Source organism: Neoarius graeffei, chromosome 4 (genome assembly GCF_027579695.1).
Source record: "Neoarius graeffei isolate fNeoGra1 chromosome 4, fNeoGra1.pri, whole genome shotgun sequence".
NCBI classification, from domain to species: domain Eukaryota; kingdom Metazoa; phylum Chordata; class Actinopteri; order Siluriformes; family Ariidae; genus Neoarius; species Neoarius graeffei.
Genome location: NC_083572.1, coordinates 64,018,217 through 64,030,916, shown reverse-complemented (window position 1 = coordinate 64,030,916; position 12,700 = coordinate 64,018,217). Strand labels below are relative to the sequence as shown.

The 12,700-nt window shown below is 42.9% G+C and overlaps 1 protein-coding gene across 1 annotated transcript in view; it reads left to right on the top strand.

Moving 5' to 3' along the window:
- The window catches only part of LOC132885137 (activin receptor type-1B-like), an 80,541-nt gene extending 72,818 nt beyond the window's left edge, over nt 1-7,723 (top strand). Inside the window, exons 5-9 of the mRNA XM_060919470.1 lie at nt 2,677-2,844; nt 3,122-3,278; nt 3,395-3,519; nt 4,739-4,869; nt 4,965-7,723. Coding sequence (XP_060775453.1) covers nt 2,677-2,844; nt 3,122-3,278; nt 3,395-3,519; nt 4,739-4,869; nt 4,965-5,090 — 707 coding nt within the window. The 3' untranslated portion in view covers nt 5,091-7,723. The remainder of the gene's footprint in view (nt 1-2,676; nt 2,845-3,121; nt 3,279-3,394; nt 3,520-4,738; nt 4,870-4,964) is intronic.
- Nucleotides 7,724-12,700: the final 4,977 nt, after the last annotated feature.

Sequence of the window (12,700 nt, the reverse complement as noted above, 5' to 3'; positions counted from 1 at the left end):
TGCCCTCTGGAGGGTGCGCACTCCGGCCTTGCGCAGCTCACAGAGCGCGCGAGTGAAGTGAACAAGCTGTGATTCGGGACTGAGCCGCTGTGTGTGAGATCCCAGCGCATATCACTTACCACTTGCAAGTGGAAGGATGGCAAGCCTAAAGACAATCATAACTACACAATGGGCAGTATTTGCATCAGTATTTGCAGTATTTTCATACTTTTATACTCTTTAATGAAAGGTGATACAAGGCGGAAGTCCGCGCCGTTTTTCAGCAGTCGCGTCACATGACCAACGCCAGCGAATCAGGAAGGTGGAGGTCACAGTGACGTTGTCCAATGACGACGCCAGCTAGAGCTCAGCACAGCGTATCCGCGTATCTCAATGTTTACACAGCACCGGACCAGACACGATCTGGATTGAATACGTGGACCCTGGCGGATTCCCGTTTCCCGGCGTTTCCAGGCGTTTTAATGTAAACGGACAGTGCATCCGCGAAGAAAACGAGACAGATATGGTCTAATGTAAACTTGGCCTGAAGGGATGCACATGGTCAGCAACAATACTCTGATACGAGATGATTGGTATTAACGATCCCAAAGTGTGCCAAGAAAACTTTCCCCACACCATTACACCACCACCAACAACCTGGACTGTTGACAAAAGGCAGTTTGGGTCTATGGATTCAGTGTTTGTGCCAAATTCTGTGTGCCTCAGCAGAAATGGAGATTGGTCAGACCAGACTGTTTTTCCAGTCTTCAACTGTCCAGTTTCGGTGAGTCTGTTCCCACTGCAGGCTCGGCTTTGTTCTTGACTGACAGAAGTAGAACTCGACATGGTCTTCTGCTGTTATAGCCTCAAGGTTTAACATGTAGTGCAGGGCTCGAAATTCGCGGTGGTCCGGTCGCCCGAGGCGACTTAATTTGGCGGGTAATTCCTGTCACTAGGCAGCCCGGCTGGCTAGTTGAAAATTAAAAAATATATATGAAGCGAAGATTCAGACACACCGTCAACTAAAGCCGCCACATATTAAGTGCGTGCCGTGTCTGTGTTAATCGATGTGTTTATCGGCAGGACGGAAAATACCGAAGAATTCTGAATCATAGCGTGTACGAGTCAGGCTGTCGGTTTTTTCACTACTGCGCATGCATATAACGCATCTCGTTGAATATCGCGGTAATCACGTGTAGTATTGGACCAGGTGGGTGGAGCACAGAAGCACAGCAGGCCAGAACTGAGTTCTCAATGAATTATTTATTGCTAGCTTTTCAGCCTTTTATCACTTCCCAGGCACGGGCATGCATTCTGGTTGGGGAGAGAGAGCTCCCTTTCTCTGCTCTCCTCTCCTTTTAAAGGGCGCGGTCACTGGGGAAGATAAACACAGGTTAATCCCCATCAGGTGCAAGGATTCCACCACTTACCTTCCCTGACTCCGCCCTCCATTCACAGACCGCCGCTTGGCCACGTCCCCGCTGCCACATCACGTTATCAAATTCAATAGATGTGGCCACATTATCGCCCATTTAAACACGTGTTTTTGTTGTTTACATCTACATCTGCCAAAGCTACGTTGCAATGTGGAATTTTCTGAAAGGTGTACAGAAACCGCCAGAGACTGGGACAAAGCGACCTCGGTCTGAAGAGGAGAAACGACAAAGGACTTATAAGCAAACGCGGGAGCAGGGTAGGCCTTGGCTGCGATACGATTTTTATGGAATAATTAATTTTTTTCAAGTTGATTCCTAGTCAATATGAAGCTCCTAATGCTTGAACATATTTTGGGTGCTATAGTCATGATAGTAAGTATATTTGCTTTCAATACTCATACACCAAGTTGCCAAGTTTTCCAATATATTATTTGTTGATATTATATTATGGTGCTCTGTGGTGTTCTCATTTATGTATTTAACAACAGTATCAAAATACTCGGGTCTTGAAATAAATGCACATTAGTCATGAACAATGGTAACTACTCTCTTTTGCGTTATTTTTGACAGAAGTAAAATTCATACATGAACAAATTTTGGCGAGTTGATTTTCTGTTTGGCTAGTTACTTTGGAAGGTAACTAGTCCGGCTGGCTGGTGGGGGGGAAAAAAAAAAAAGAATTTCGAGCCCTGTAGTGTATTCTGAGATGCTTTTCTGCTCCCTACAATTGTACAGAGTGGTTATCTGAGGTACTGTAGCCTTTCTGTCCGCCTGAATCAGACTGGCCATTCTCCATTGACCTTTCTCATTAACAAAGCGTTTCTGTGTGCGGAACTGCCTCTCACTGGATGGGTTTTTCTTTGTTGTACCATTCTGAGTAAACTGTAGAGACTGTTGTGTATGTGAAAATCCCAGGAGATCAGCAGTTATAGGAAAAACTCTGTCATGCCATGGTCCAAATCATTGACGTTATAATTTTTCCCCATTCTGATGGTTGATATGAACATTACCTGAAGCTGCTGGTCTGTATCTGCATGATTTTTATGCAGTGCACTGCTGCCACATGATTGACTGATGAAATAATTGCGTGAACGAGTAGGTGTACGGGTGTTCCTAATAAAGTATCTGGGGAGTGTATTTTACTAAGATGGTGCACTGTGTTAACTATAGACTGTGGTACTAGAATGCACATTTGCTGCATCTTTTATTTGCAAAAGAACTTGCAATTCAGTTCAACAGTCACTCTGTTTGTGTCTTTCAGATAACGGGACATGGACTCAGTTGTGGCTGGTGTCCGACTATCACGAGCATGGCTCTCTGTTTGACTATCTGAACCGATATTCTGTCACCATCGAGATCATGATCAAACTGGCGCTTTCTGCTGCCAGTGGCCTGGCACACCTGCATATGGAGATCCTGGGCACTCAGGGTATGTGTGAGAGATTTGGAAAATGCAAGACGGTCGAATCGCCAGATTTTGTTGCGAATTTGCCAGTCGGACGTCTGTTGGTACTGTAATGATTTGAAGCTGCTTATCCTATGTTCATAAACAGTTTGCTGTTTGATTTAGAAGTAGGACTGCTGAAGGCTTTTGTCTGTCTCATGGCACGTCTGTTTATTAAGTCCAGTTGGATGATTGGGTATAGGTCAAGTAAGAGTGCTTTTGATTTCCGTAATTTAATGGGATCTTTTCTCTTATCAATCAGGTAAACCTGGTATCGCGCACCGTGACCTGAAATCAAAGAACATTCTGGTAAAGAAGAATCTCACGTGTGCCATCGCTGATCTGGGCCTCGCAGTACGCCACGAGTCCGTCACAGATACCATCGACATCGCCCCGAACCAGCGCGTGGGCACCAAGAGGTAGACCACGTATTAACAGTCTATCACAAAAGTGAGCCAAATAGCACCAGATTGTACACTGCTCGTTTGTGTCTGAACAGTTTGAGGGTGTGTGTGTGTGTGTGTGTGTTTTTCAGGTACATGGCTCCAGAGGTGTTGGATGAGAGTATCAACATGTGCCATTTTGACTCCTTTAAATGTGCTGACATCTATGCGCTGGGGCTGGTGTACTGGGAGATCGCTCGCCGCTGCAATGCCGGAGGTGAGCCCCGCCTGAGGAAGAAGGGCATTAGCTCTCCTAATAAGACACCGGCACAGTTATGTTAGCAGTACGTGCAACAAAGCTAAAGAGTGGGCTACAAGAATTGACGTTTTCTGATCACAAGCCAAAAAGCGGAGCTACGCGACAGGAATCTGTGAGCTACTTAGAAGCCACTGCTGTGGTTTTAAGGTTGATTTTGTTCTTTCTCTTGTGAGAGCTTGCAATCAGATGGCCTGGAGTAGTTCATCAGAGAACAGCTTGGAAAGAGAAACAAAAGGCTGAGGTGGTTTGCACCTAGGTGAAAATAGAAATTTGTACTGCTTGATGCCAAGAAAAGGCAGACAGCCAAGGAAACATGCAGACAGGTGGAATGCACTACCCCCCCCCCCCCCCCCCACCCCACCCATTTTGAGATGGACGTTAGGGCGGCACGGTGGTGTAGTGGTTAGCGCTGTCACCTCACAGCAAGAAGGTCCGGGTTCGAGCCCCGTGGCTGGCGAGGGCCTTTCTGTGTGGAGTTTGCATGTTCTCCCCGTGTCTGCGTGGGTTTCCTCCGGGTGCTCCGGTTTCCCCCACAGTCCAAAGACATGCAGGTTAGGTTAACTGGTGACTCTAAATTGACCGTAGGTGTGAATGAGTGGTTGTTTGTCAGCCCTGTAATGACCTGGCAACTTGTCCAGGGTGTACCCCGCCTCTCGCCCATAGTCAGCTGGGATAGGCTCCAGCTTGCCTGCGACCCTGTAGAACAGGATAAAGCGGCTAGAGATAATGAGATGAGAACTTCCCTCACAATTTTTGGAGGAATTTCATGTAATTTGGCAAAAAGTTTTTATCCCCCCGCTGGCCGAAAGGCCCGAAGGGGGATTATGTCCATCCGTCTGTCCCAGGAAGGGTGCACACCTTCTGAAATCAACTCCTCTCACAATTTTTGGAGGAATTTCATGAAACTTTGCAGGATTCTTTGTTATATATCGGTAATATGCATACTCCAATTTCGTTCAATTCGGGCACATTTTACCAGAGTTACGGCATAGTTGCCAGCGGGGGATATTGTGCTCTCTGAGCACTCTTGTAATCTTTAGATATTCTAAATTATGTTCTGATTTTTCAGTTTGTATGTATGTATTGTTGGCCAACCTGCATATTGTGATGTATGTTATGTTTTGCAGAAATGTCTTTCAGTAGTGTGTGTGTGTGTGTGTGTGTGTGTGTGTGTCAGGTATCCATGAGGAATACCAGCTCCCCTACTATGACCTTGTCCCCTCTGACCCGTCCATTGAGGAGATGAGAAAGGTGGTGTGTGACCAGAGGTTACGACCCAATGTGCCCAACTGGTGGCAGAGCTATGAGGTATGCATGTGCACACACACCAAAACACCAAAGCATATTGCCCACCAGATGGATGCAAATATGACCCCTCTCACTGCCCTCTTCCTGTCTCTCAGGCCCTGCGTGTGATGGGGAAGATTATGAGGGAGTGCTGGTATGCCAATGGTGCCGCTCGACTGACTGCTCTGCGCATCAAAAAGACCCTGTCTCAGCTCAGCGTGGATGAGGATGTCAAGATGTGAAAGAAGCCCAAGCAGAGTGACAGTCAGAGAACACCTAACAAAAAAAAAAAGTGTATAAAATTACTACTACTCCAAACTATCCTGCCAGTTTGAGAAAACGTAACGCTGTCAGTCGAGTTGTGACGCGGCCTACCTCACCCACAAAGCCAAAACTACTAACAAAATTGTATTGCATCATATTCTTGAACTCAACTGCTCCTCCATCCCTTTTTAACGTAAGGCTCCAGAGTGCAAGTTCTGATCCTACTGATGTACAGCGAGCACTGCTGCCGCTGTAATAGCTGATAGCAAAACTCTCTCGTCTCGTGGTATCGCAGTTTAATTTCCCAATCAGCCCCATATCAGCAACTCGCAGCAGAGAGCACTTTTAACTAGCATATAGTGTGAACTCCTCCTAACATGTCACTGAATCCAGTTCTGGGCTGCTGTCTTGTCGAGAAGTGAAATTTGAATATGGGTTTGTACAGATCCTGTTGCACTCCGTGTGTCTCGCTCTTGTAGGAACGTGGGTTGTACGTGTTCACCGTGAGCAGAGTATCTTACTTGAATGCAGGTGCTATTTTGAGCTTTAGGTATAATTGGGGTGCATATAATTTTACCCAAACCTCAGATTTAAAGCGAGGGTTCAATACACAGATTAGGTAGGTCAGTCCAGGGAAAGCTGACCCCTGTCTGGATAAATATATTTAAAAAAAAAGAAAAAAAGTTGGGTTATATTCTGGCACTACTGATGTATGTATTCAGTGGAGTGACTTCAGGAAAGCTGGACAGTGCCTATATATATAATAACTTTTATTTTTTTTGGTTCTTGAGACATGAATTAATCTGTTAATACTGCATTTATTACTGCATTCATTCAAGGATGACCTGCATATTTTGTGTGAGAGAGAAAGAGAACTGGATCATTGGCATCCCTCTCTTTCTATGACTCATCCACACACTCGGTGAATGGTACATTGTGTATTTATTTTTGATTTGACGCTCTCCATTTGCTCTTTTTCTTGCTTTAGTGTCCTCAGATTTCTCCTTTCCTCTATAAGCTAAATGTACATAGAATGTATTTTTGGAAAGGTGCAGCAGCGTATATCTCATTCCCTTTCGGTTTTTGATTGATTGATTGATGAGATACTAAGTGAAAGTGTTGGTGATTTTTGTAGTTCCTCTCGCACGTGATGAAGCCGTCTGAACGTTAACCCAGCACGCTGGTGAATTTTCACGTTCGGTTCTCCATTTTCACCCCTCACTGTAGCATCCCGTAGCAACAGTATGACCAATTTAACAGTATCTATTCGGCAATATGCCTTTTAACCAAGAAAGCACTGGGAATGTTGAGTAGATGAAAGGTTTATGCAATATTCAGGAGGAGTGTGCCGGTTAGGTAGAATTTACTATACCTTGACGGTGCATTAGTACTTTTTTAAAAGAAGTACGTACCAGTGTATGTGGAGACAGGACGAGCTGTTAAACCTGACCTTAAGGAGTGGCCTCAGCTCTTTGACACTGTATTTTTGACTACTGTACCACACAAGAACCTTTTCTATAATCAGTACTACTGCCCTGCTCCTACTCACTCTCCTTCCTCTTCTTGATATGCAAGTTGTAAATAGTTTGTATGTATGAATTTTTTTTTTTCTTCTCCCTTTGGATGTTTTTTTTTTTTTTTTAATCCTATAGACGATTCTTGAAGCTTGCTGTATTTTTGTGACTTTTTTTTTTTTTTTGAGTGCGCGCACTCACAGGTACTACTGATCTGATAATTCTTTCTCTGTCTGTAGAATCTTCAGTCTTAATGATCAGTATACAGATACTGTATAAATAGGACGCGTAGTCGTGTTAAAGGATGAAGAGTTCTTAGGATTCAATGCCAACTTGGCATGAAATTGTTAATCGAAACCTCTCTAGCATGTGAAAGCCAAAAATAATATTTATGGAGAGTTTTTTTTTTTAAATGTGGTTTTCTTATTAGGACTCATTTGTTTTTATTAGGATTTTTTTAATAACTTGGGAAAACCTGTATGTGTTTTATTACACTGGATTATACACTACTGAATACACTACAGTACTCTTAAAATGAAACAAAATTCGTACTACTGTCTGCTGATCCTGAAACTGCCCTTCTGGTGCAGCATCAGCCAGTTGTGGAATATTTTATTTTGGGTACAGCTAAGATTTTTAATATTTATTTTATGTCGTCTTTCCTATTGTGCAGGGTTTTTTTTTTCCTTCCTCCCAAACTTTTAGTTTCACCTCTCCAGCTGAAAGTGTATGTACATATATTTATAGCTTCCTGACAAAGTTTCTGCTGCTGCTGTGTTTTGGAGGCATGAGCATAGTCAGGGTTATATTTATGAATATAGGTCGGCTCCTGTTGTGCTTCTAATTCAGAAGAGACCTGTGTAGCTATGATGCCTGAAATGCCTCGTTGTTATTCTAATACACAGGCTGGATATGAGCCTTCGTTCCTATGTATTACTATAAGGAAAGGTGTATATTGTGACAGATTGACCTTTGACCCTACAACCTGTCTGCTGAGTAATCTCAGTGAGCTCCTAAACCCAAATCGGTGTTTTCAGGAATCATTTCCAATCTTGTACATAAGTAATATTATACAGTAATAAAGACATTTTCCTACATTTCAAGTCTCCATTTGTCTTTTAGTGGATTTGAAATGTCTGATCACTCGTTAAGTAGCACACATGGTTACTTTACACAGTGGGTGTCCAACCCCTGGCAAAAAGTATGGAATCCTCAGTCTTGGATGAGCACTCATTCACACGTTTTATTCTGTAGAACAAACTCAGATCACAAACATGATACAATAATAAAGTCATTCCAAAGTGCACCTTCTTGGCCTTCAGAAACACTAAAAGAAATGAAGAAAAAGCATTGTGGAAGTCAGTAAATGTTACTTTTATAGACCAAGCACAGGGGAAAAAATATGGAATCATGAAAAACAGACAAACAAAAGAACATTCAAAACACATCACTAGTGCTCAGTTGCACCACCTCTGGCTTTTATAACGACTTGCAGTCTCTTAGGCATGGACTTGAGTGACAAACAGTATTCATCAATCTGGTGCCAACTCTCTTAGATTGCAGTTGCCAGATCAGCTTTGCAGGCCGGAGCCTTGTCGTGGACCATTTTTTTCAATTTCCACCACAAGTTTTCTATTGGGTTGAGATCTGGACTATTTGCAGGCCATGACATTGACTGGATGTGTCTTTCACCAAGGAATGCTTTCACAGTTTTTGCTCTATGGCACGATGCATTGTCATCTTGGAAAATTATTTCATCATCCCCAAACATCTTTTCAATTGAAGGGATAAGAAAACTGTCCAAAATGTCAATATAAACCTGTGCATTTATTGAAGAAGTAACCACAGCCATCTCCCCAGTGCCTTTGCCTGACATGCAGCCCCATATCATCAAGGATTGTGGAAGTTTGGACGTTTTCTTCAGGCAGTCCTCTTCATAAATCTCACTGGAACGGCACCAAACAAAAGTTCCAGCATCATCACCTTGTCCAATGCAGATTCGTGATTCATCACTGAAGATAACTTTCATCCAGTCATCCGCAGTCCTTGATTGCTTCTCCTTAGCCCATTGTAGTCTTGTTCTTTTCTGTTTAGGTGTCAATGATGGTTTTCTTTTAGCTTTCCTATATGAAAATCCCATTTCCTTTCGGCGATTTCTCACGGTTCGGTCACATACTTGTACATTGACTCCAGCTTCCTCCCATTTATGCTTCATTTGTTTTGTTGCACTTTTTCGGTTTTCAAGACATATGGCCTTAAGTTTTTTGTCTTGACGCTTTGATGTCTTCCTTGGTCTACTGGTACGCTTGGCTTTAAAAACCTTCCCATGCTGTTTGTACTTGGTCCATATCTTAGATACAGCTGACTGAACAGCCCACATCTTTGGCAACCATGCGTGAAGAGTTACCTTCTTTAAGAAGTTTGACAATCCTCTCTTTTGTTTCAAGAGACATCTCTCTTGTTGGAGCCATGATTCTTGCCAATCCACTTGGTCCAGCAGCCCTCCAAGGTGCGATAACTGCGCTGTTTCTAACTGCAGACTAACGAGCAGATCTAATCTGAGGCATGTGTCAATTTAGGGAAAGGAAATTGACTGGGTGAGTCCTTATTTTCTACCTGAAAATTGAGTGATTCCATATTTTTTTCCCTGTGCTTGGTCTATAAAAGTAACATTTGCTGACTATCAAAATGTATTTTCTTCGTTTATTTTAGTGTTTCTGAAGGCCAAGAAGTTGCACTTTGGAATGACTATTATTGTATCATGTTTGTGATCTCAGTTTGTTCTACAGAATAAAATGTCTGAATGAGTGCTCATCCAAGACTGGTGATTCCATACTTTTTGCCAGGGGTTGTAGTTATGATTATGGGGTCCTCATCAGGTCAGTGTCCTGAGAGATACAGCAGCCATTTAAAATTTAATCGATGCAGGACAGAAGAATCTAACACTTTTAAAGCTAGTATCTTGCCTCAACAGTACTTCACGTGTATTAAAATGGATCAAGATTTGAAATATTTTCATAAAATCACTCCTGTAATACACTGACACTTTTTTACAAAAGAAAAAAGATTTACATGTGCTCCAAACCCCCCCAAAAACTAGGATTTCCGATGACCTCTGGTTTGAGATGTTTTTGCTGAACAGTGGGAGACCAGATGCAAGTGCCAAGTGTGTTCAGACTTGCTGTAGATCAGTGTCATCTTTCCACAAAATGTTCAAAATCAAGTAATTAATGAAATGATGCAATATTTGACGTTACACATTTAAAAAAAAATTTCTCCAAAGTCTTCAGGCATAAATGTAACTCAAATTTAAGTTAAAACTCCCGAGTCCCAGTATCTTGTTGGAACGGTCCGTCATCCAAAAATATACAAAACCCCAGCATGTTTAAGAGAAAATGTTTATTTCAGTCATGCATTACAAATTGACGTGAAATATAAAATGTAAATATTTACACACACAATGATGAATAAAAACAACTGCTAATACAGTGGAATGGTCATTTCCTTTTCCTATGATTTGGGCAGCAGCCCTCCATGACACAAAAACTAGAGGAAAAGCTGTCAATATTTACTAAACACATCCGTCATCCACACTCACCATTAAAGATACCGGGCTTTCAAGGTGTCCGAATCCAATAATGCAAATAAACGGGCATTTATCAAGAATTTGGTTTAGAATAATTTATGTTGAGGCCATAATGAGAACAGTTACAGCTTTAAAGCACTGGTTAAATATCATATATGGAAAACTACGACACTCCACTGTTCCTCCATTCAAACAGTTCAAGTTTGCCTTCATGCTCATTCCAAAACACTGAAAGTATTAATTTGTTGCACTGTATTTTACAATACACGCATTCACTTCAACCATACTGTGAAAGATGACACACGATATGCAATATTAAAAACTCACCTCCAAAACAAACACACACCACAATGTTATGATTTCATTAACTGCTAAAAAAAAAAAAGTCATGTTGAATAGTAAAAGTTCCAGATTTTCTGGACTGAGGTTTAAAAAAAAGAAAAGAAAAAAAGACTGAGTGGACCAGATACTACAGCAAAGGTCACGTAGCTAGAATTCAAGAACGTTTACAAGGGCACATATGCTTCAAACATCTGTACTCTGTACAGAGGCGTCTTCCTTCAGAATATAAAACCCTCTGTCTCGGTTTATACACACACCACACCACACCAGATTTTGGATGAAATGGATCGTAATGACATGAACTAGAAGTAAAGTGGAAGCCTATTTATATACATACTACCTGATATGCCATGATGTGCCAGATGTCTGGGGAGTGGCACTCCCACATCCCTTCCATCGCTACACTGTGTGTGTAAATAAATAAAAACAAATAACTGCTATACTTCGTTCTGTCATGAAAAGCTGCATCTTTCAGTGGGCTTTACAGCTACTTCAGCTTTTACGGGGAGAGGATTTTGGTGTGCGCGTTGCTAAGATTGCAAATGTGCTTCACTCCTTAAACATCTGTATATTGCTTTGTTTTTCACAGCTATTCTCTCTTTTGAGAGAAAGAGGAAGAGAAGACGGGCGAGCTCGTCTTTCTCTCTCGCCATAAAACGGGTTGTTGACGTTAAATTCGAAAACGTGGATTTTATCATAAAAACAGAGGCTTGTGGGAGATTTTGCTTTTCACTCCGTAAGCTAAGATCAGATGACAGCTTGCTGTTGCCCTTTTTTTTTTTTGGTGACTGGTCTTTGCAGGACCATTGACTGGTTTACTTCTCTTTGCTTCGTCAGCTCCAATTTCTCAGCAACCACCTCTCTCGCTCGTCTCCGCTCTTCCTCTCGTCACCTCTCAAGCGGAGTCTAAATAAAAGGTTGAGGTTTGTCACTTAACATTTCCAACTGCACTCAATCAAGGAAACGTTTTTAAAATCAATAATGAACATTCCAGAAATGATCGGGGCGGATAGGAGAGGAGTACGATGCACTTTAAAGCGCACTGTATTTTAAAGGTCCCATGGCATGAAATTGTCACTTTCTGAGGTTTTTTAAACGTTAAAATGAGTTCCTCTGACCTTCTTAAGTCACCCCAGTGGCTAGAAATTTCATAATGTGTAAACCAAACTATGCCCAATATTTGAGAATGGCGCGTCAAAATGGCGCGTTGATAAGCTCTTCCCTTGCCGACGTCAGCAAGGGAGATGATCCCCACGCCCCCCCTTCTGGATTCCCACCCACCGTATGGATTGCCCCGCCCAGTTGTAGTGAGGAGACCATAGAGGACACAACATGGCATCACCTAAGCGAGCGAAACATGGAAGTTGCGCTGTACATGGATGTGACAACACAGAAAGGAGTCTGTCTTTACTGCCGACGGGAGAGCCCCTGAAGACGCAGTGGCTTAATTTTATTTATTCCAATAATACGCCGTCGAGTCTACCTAAGACGGTGTATGTTTGTCGGAAGCATTTTCCTGATGAATGTTTCCACAACGGGCAGCACGGTGGTGTAGTGGTTAGCGCTGTCACCTCACAGCAAGAAGGTCCGGGTTCGAGCCCCGTGGCCGGCGAGGGCCTTTCTGTGCGGAGTTTGCATGTTCTCCCCGTGGGTTTCCTCCGGGTGCTCCGGTTTCCCCCACAGTCCAAAGACATGCAGGTTAGGTTAACTGGTGACTCTAAATTGACCGTAGGTGCGAGTGTGAATGGTTGTCTGTGTCTATGTGTCAGCCCTGTGATGACCTGGCGACTTGTCCAGGGTGTACCCCGCCTTTCGCCCGTAGTCAGCTGGGATAGGCTCCAGCTCGCCTGCGACCCTGTAGAAGGATAAAGCGGCTAGAGATAATGTTTCCACAACTTGGGACAGTACAGGGCAGGTTTTGCACATCAACTGTCACTGAAGCCTGGGTCTGTGCCAAGCATCCCTGCCGCATCAGCCACAAATAGTGAACAAGTAAGTGTATAACTTAAGTCGTTTTGCCGTGTTTTAAAATCGGTGCGTTAGCCTTGCAATGGCTACATTAGCTGTGCAGCTAACCGCTTCCTGCAGTTAGCCAGGTAATCTGCGCTACAAAACCAAAAAGCATGCAGCATGCTCTGTTATAATA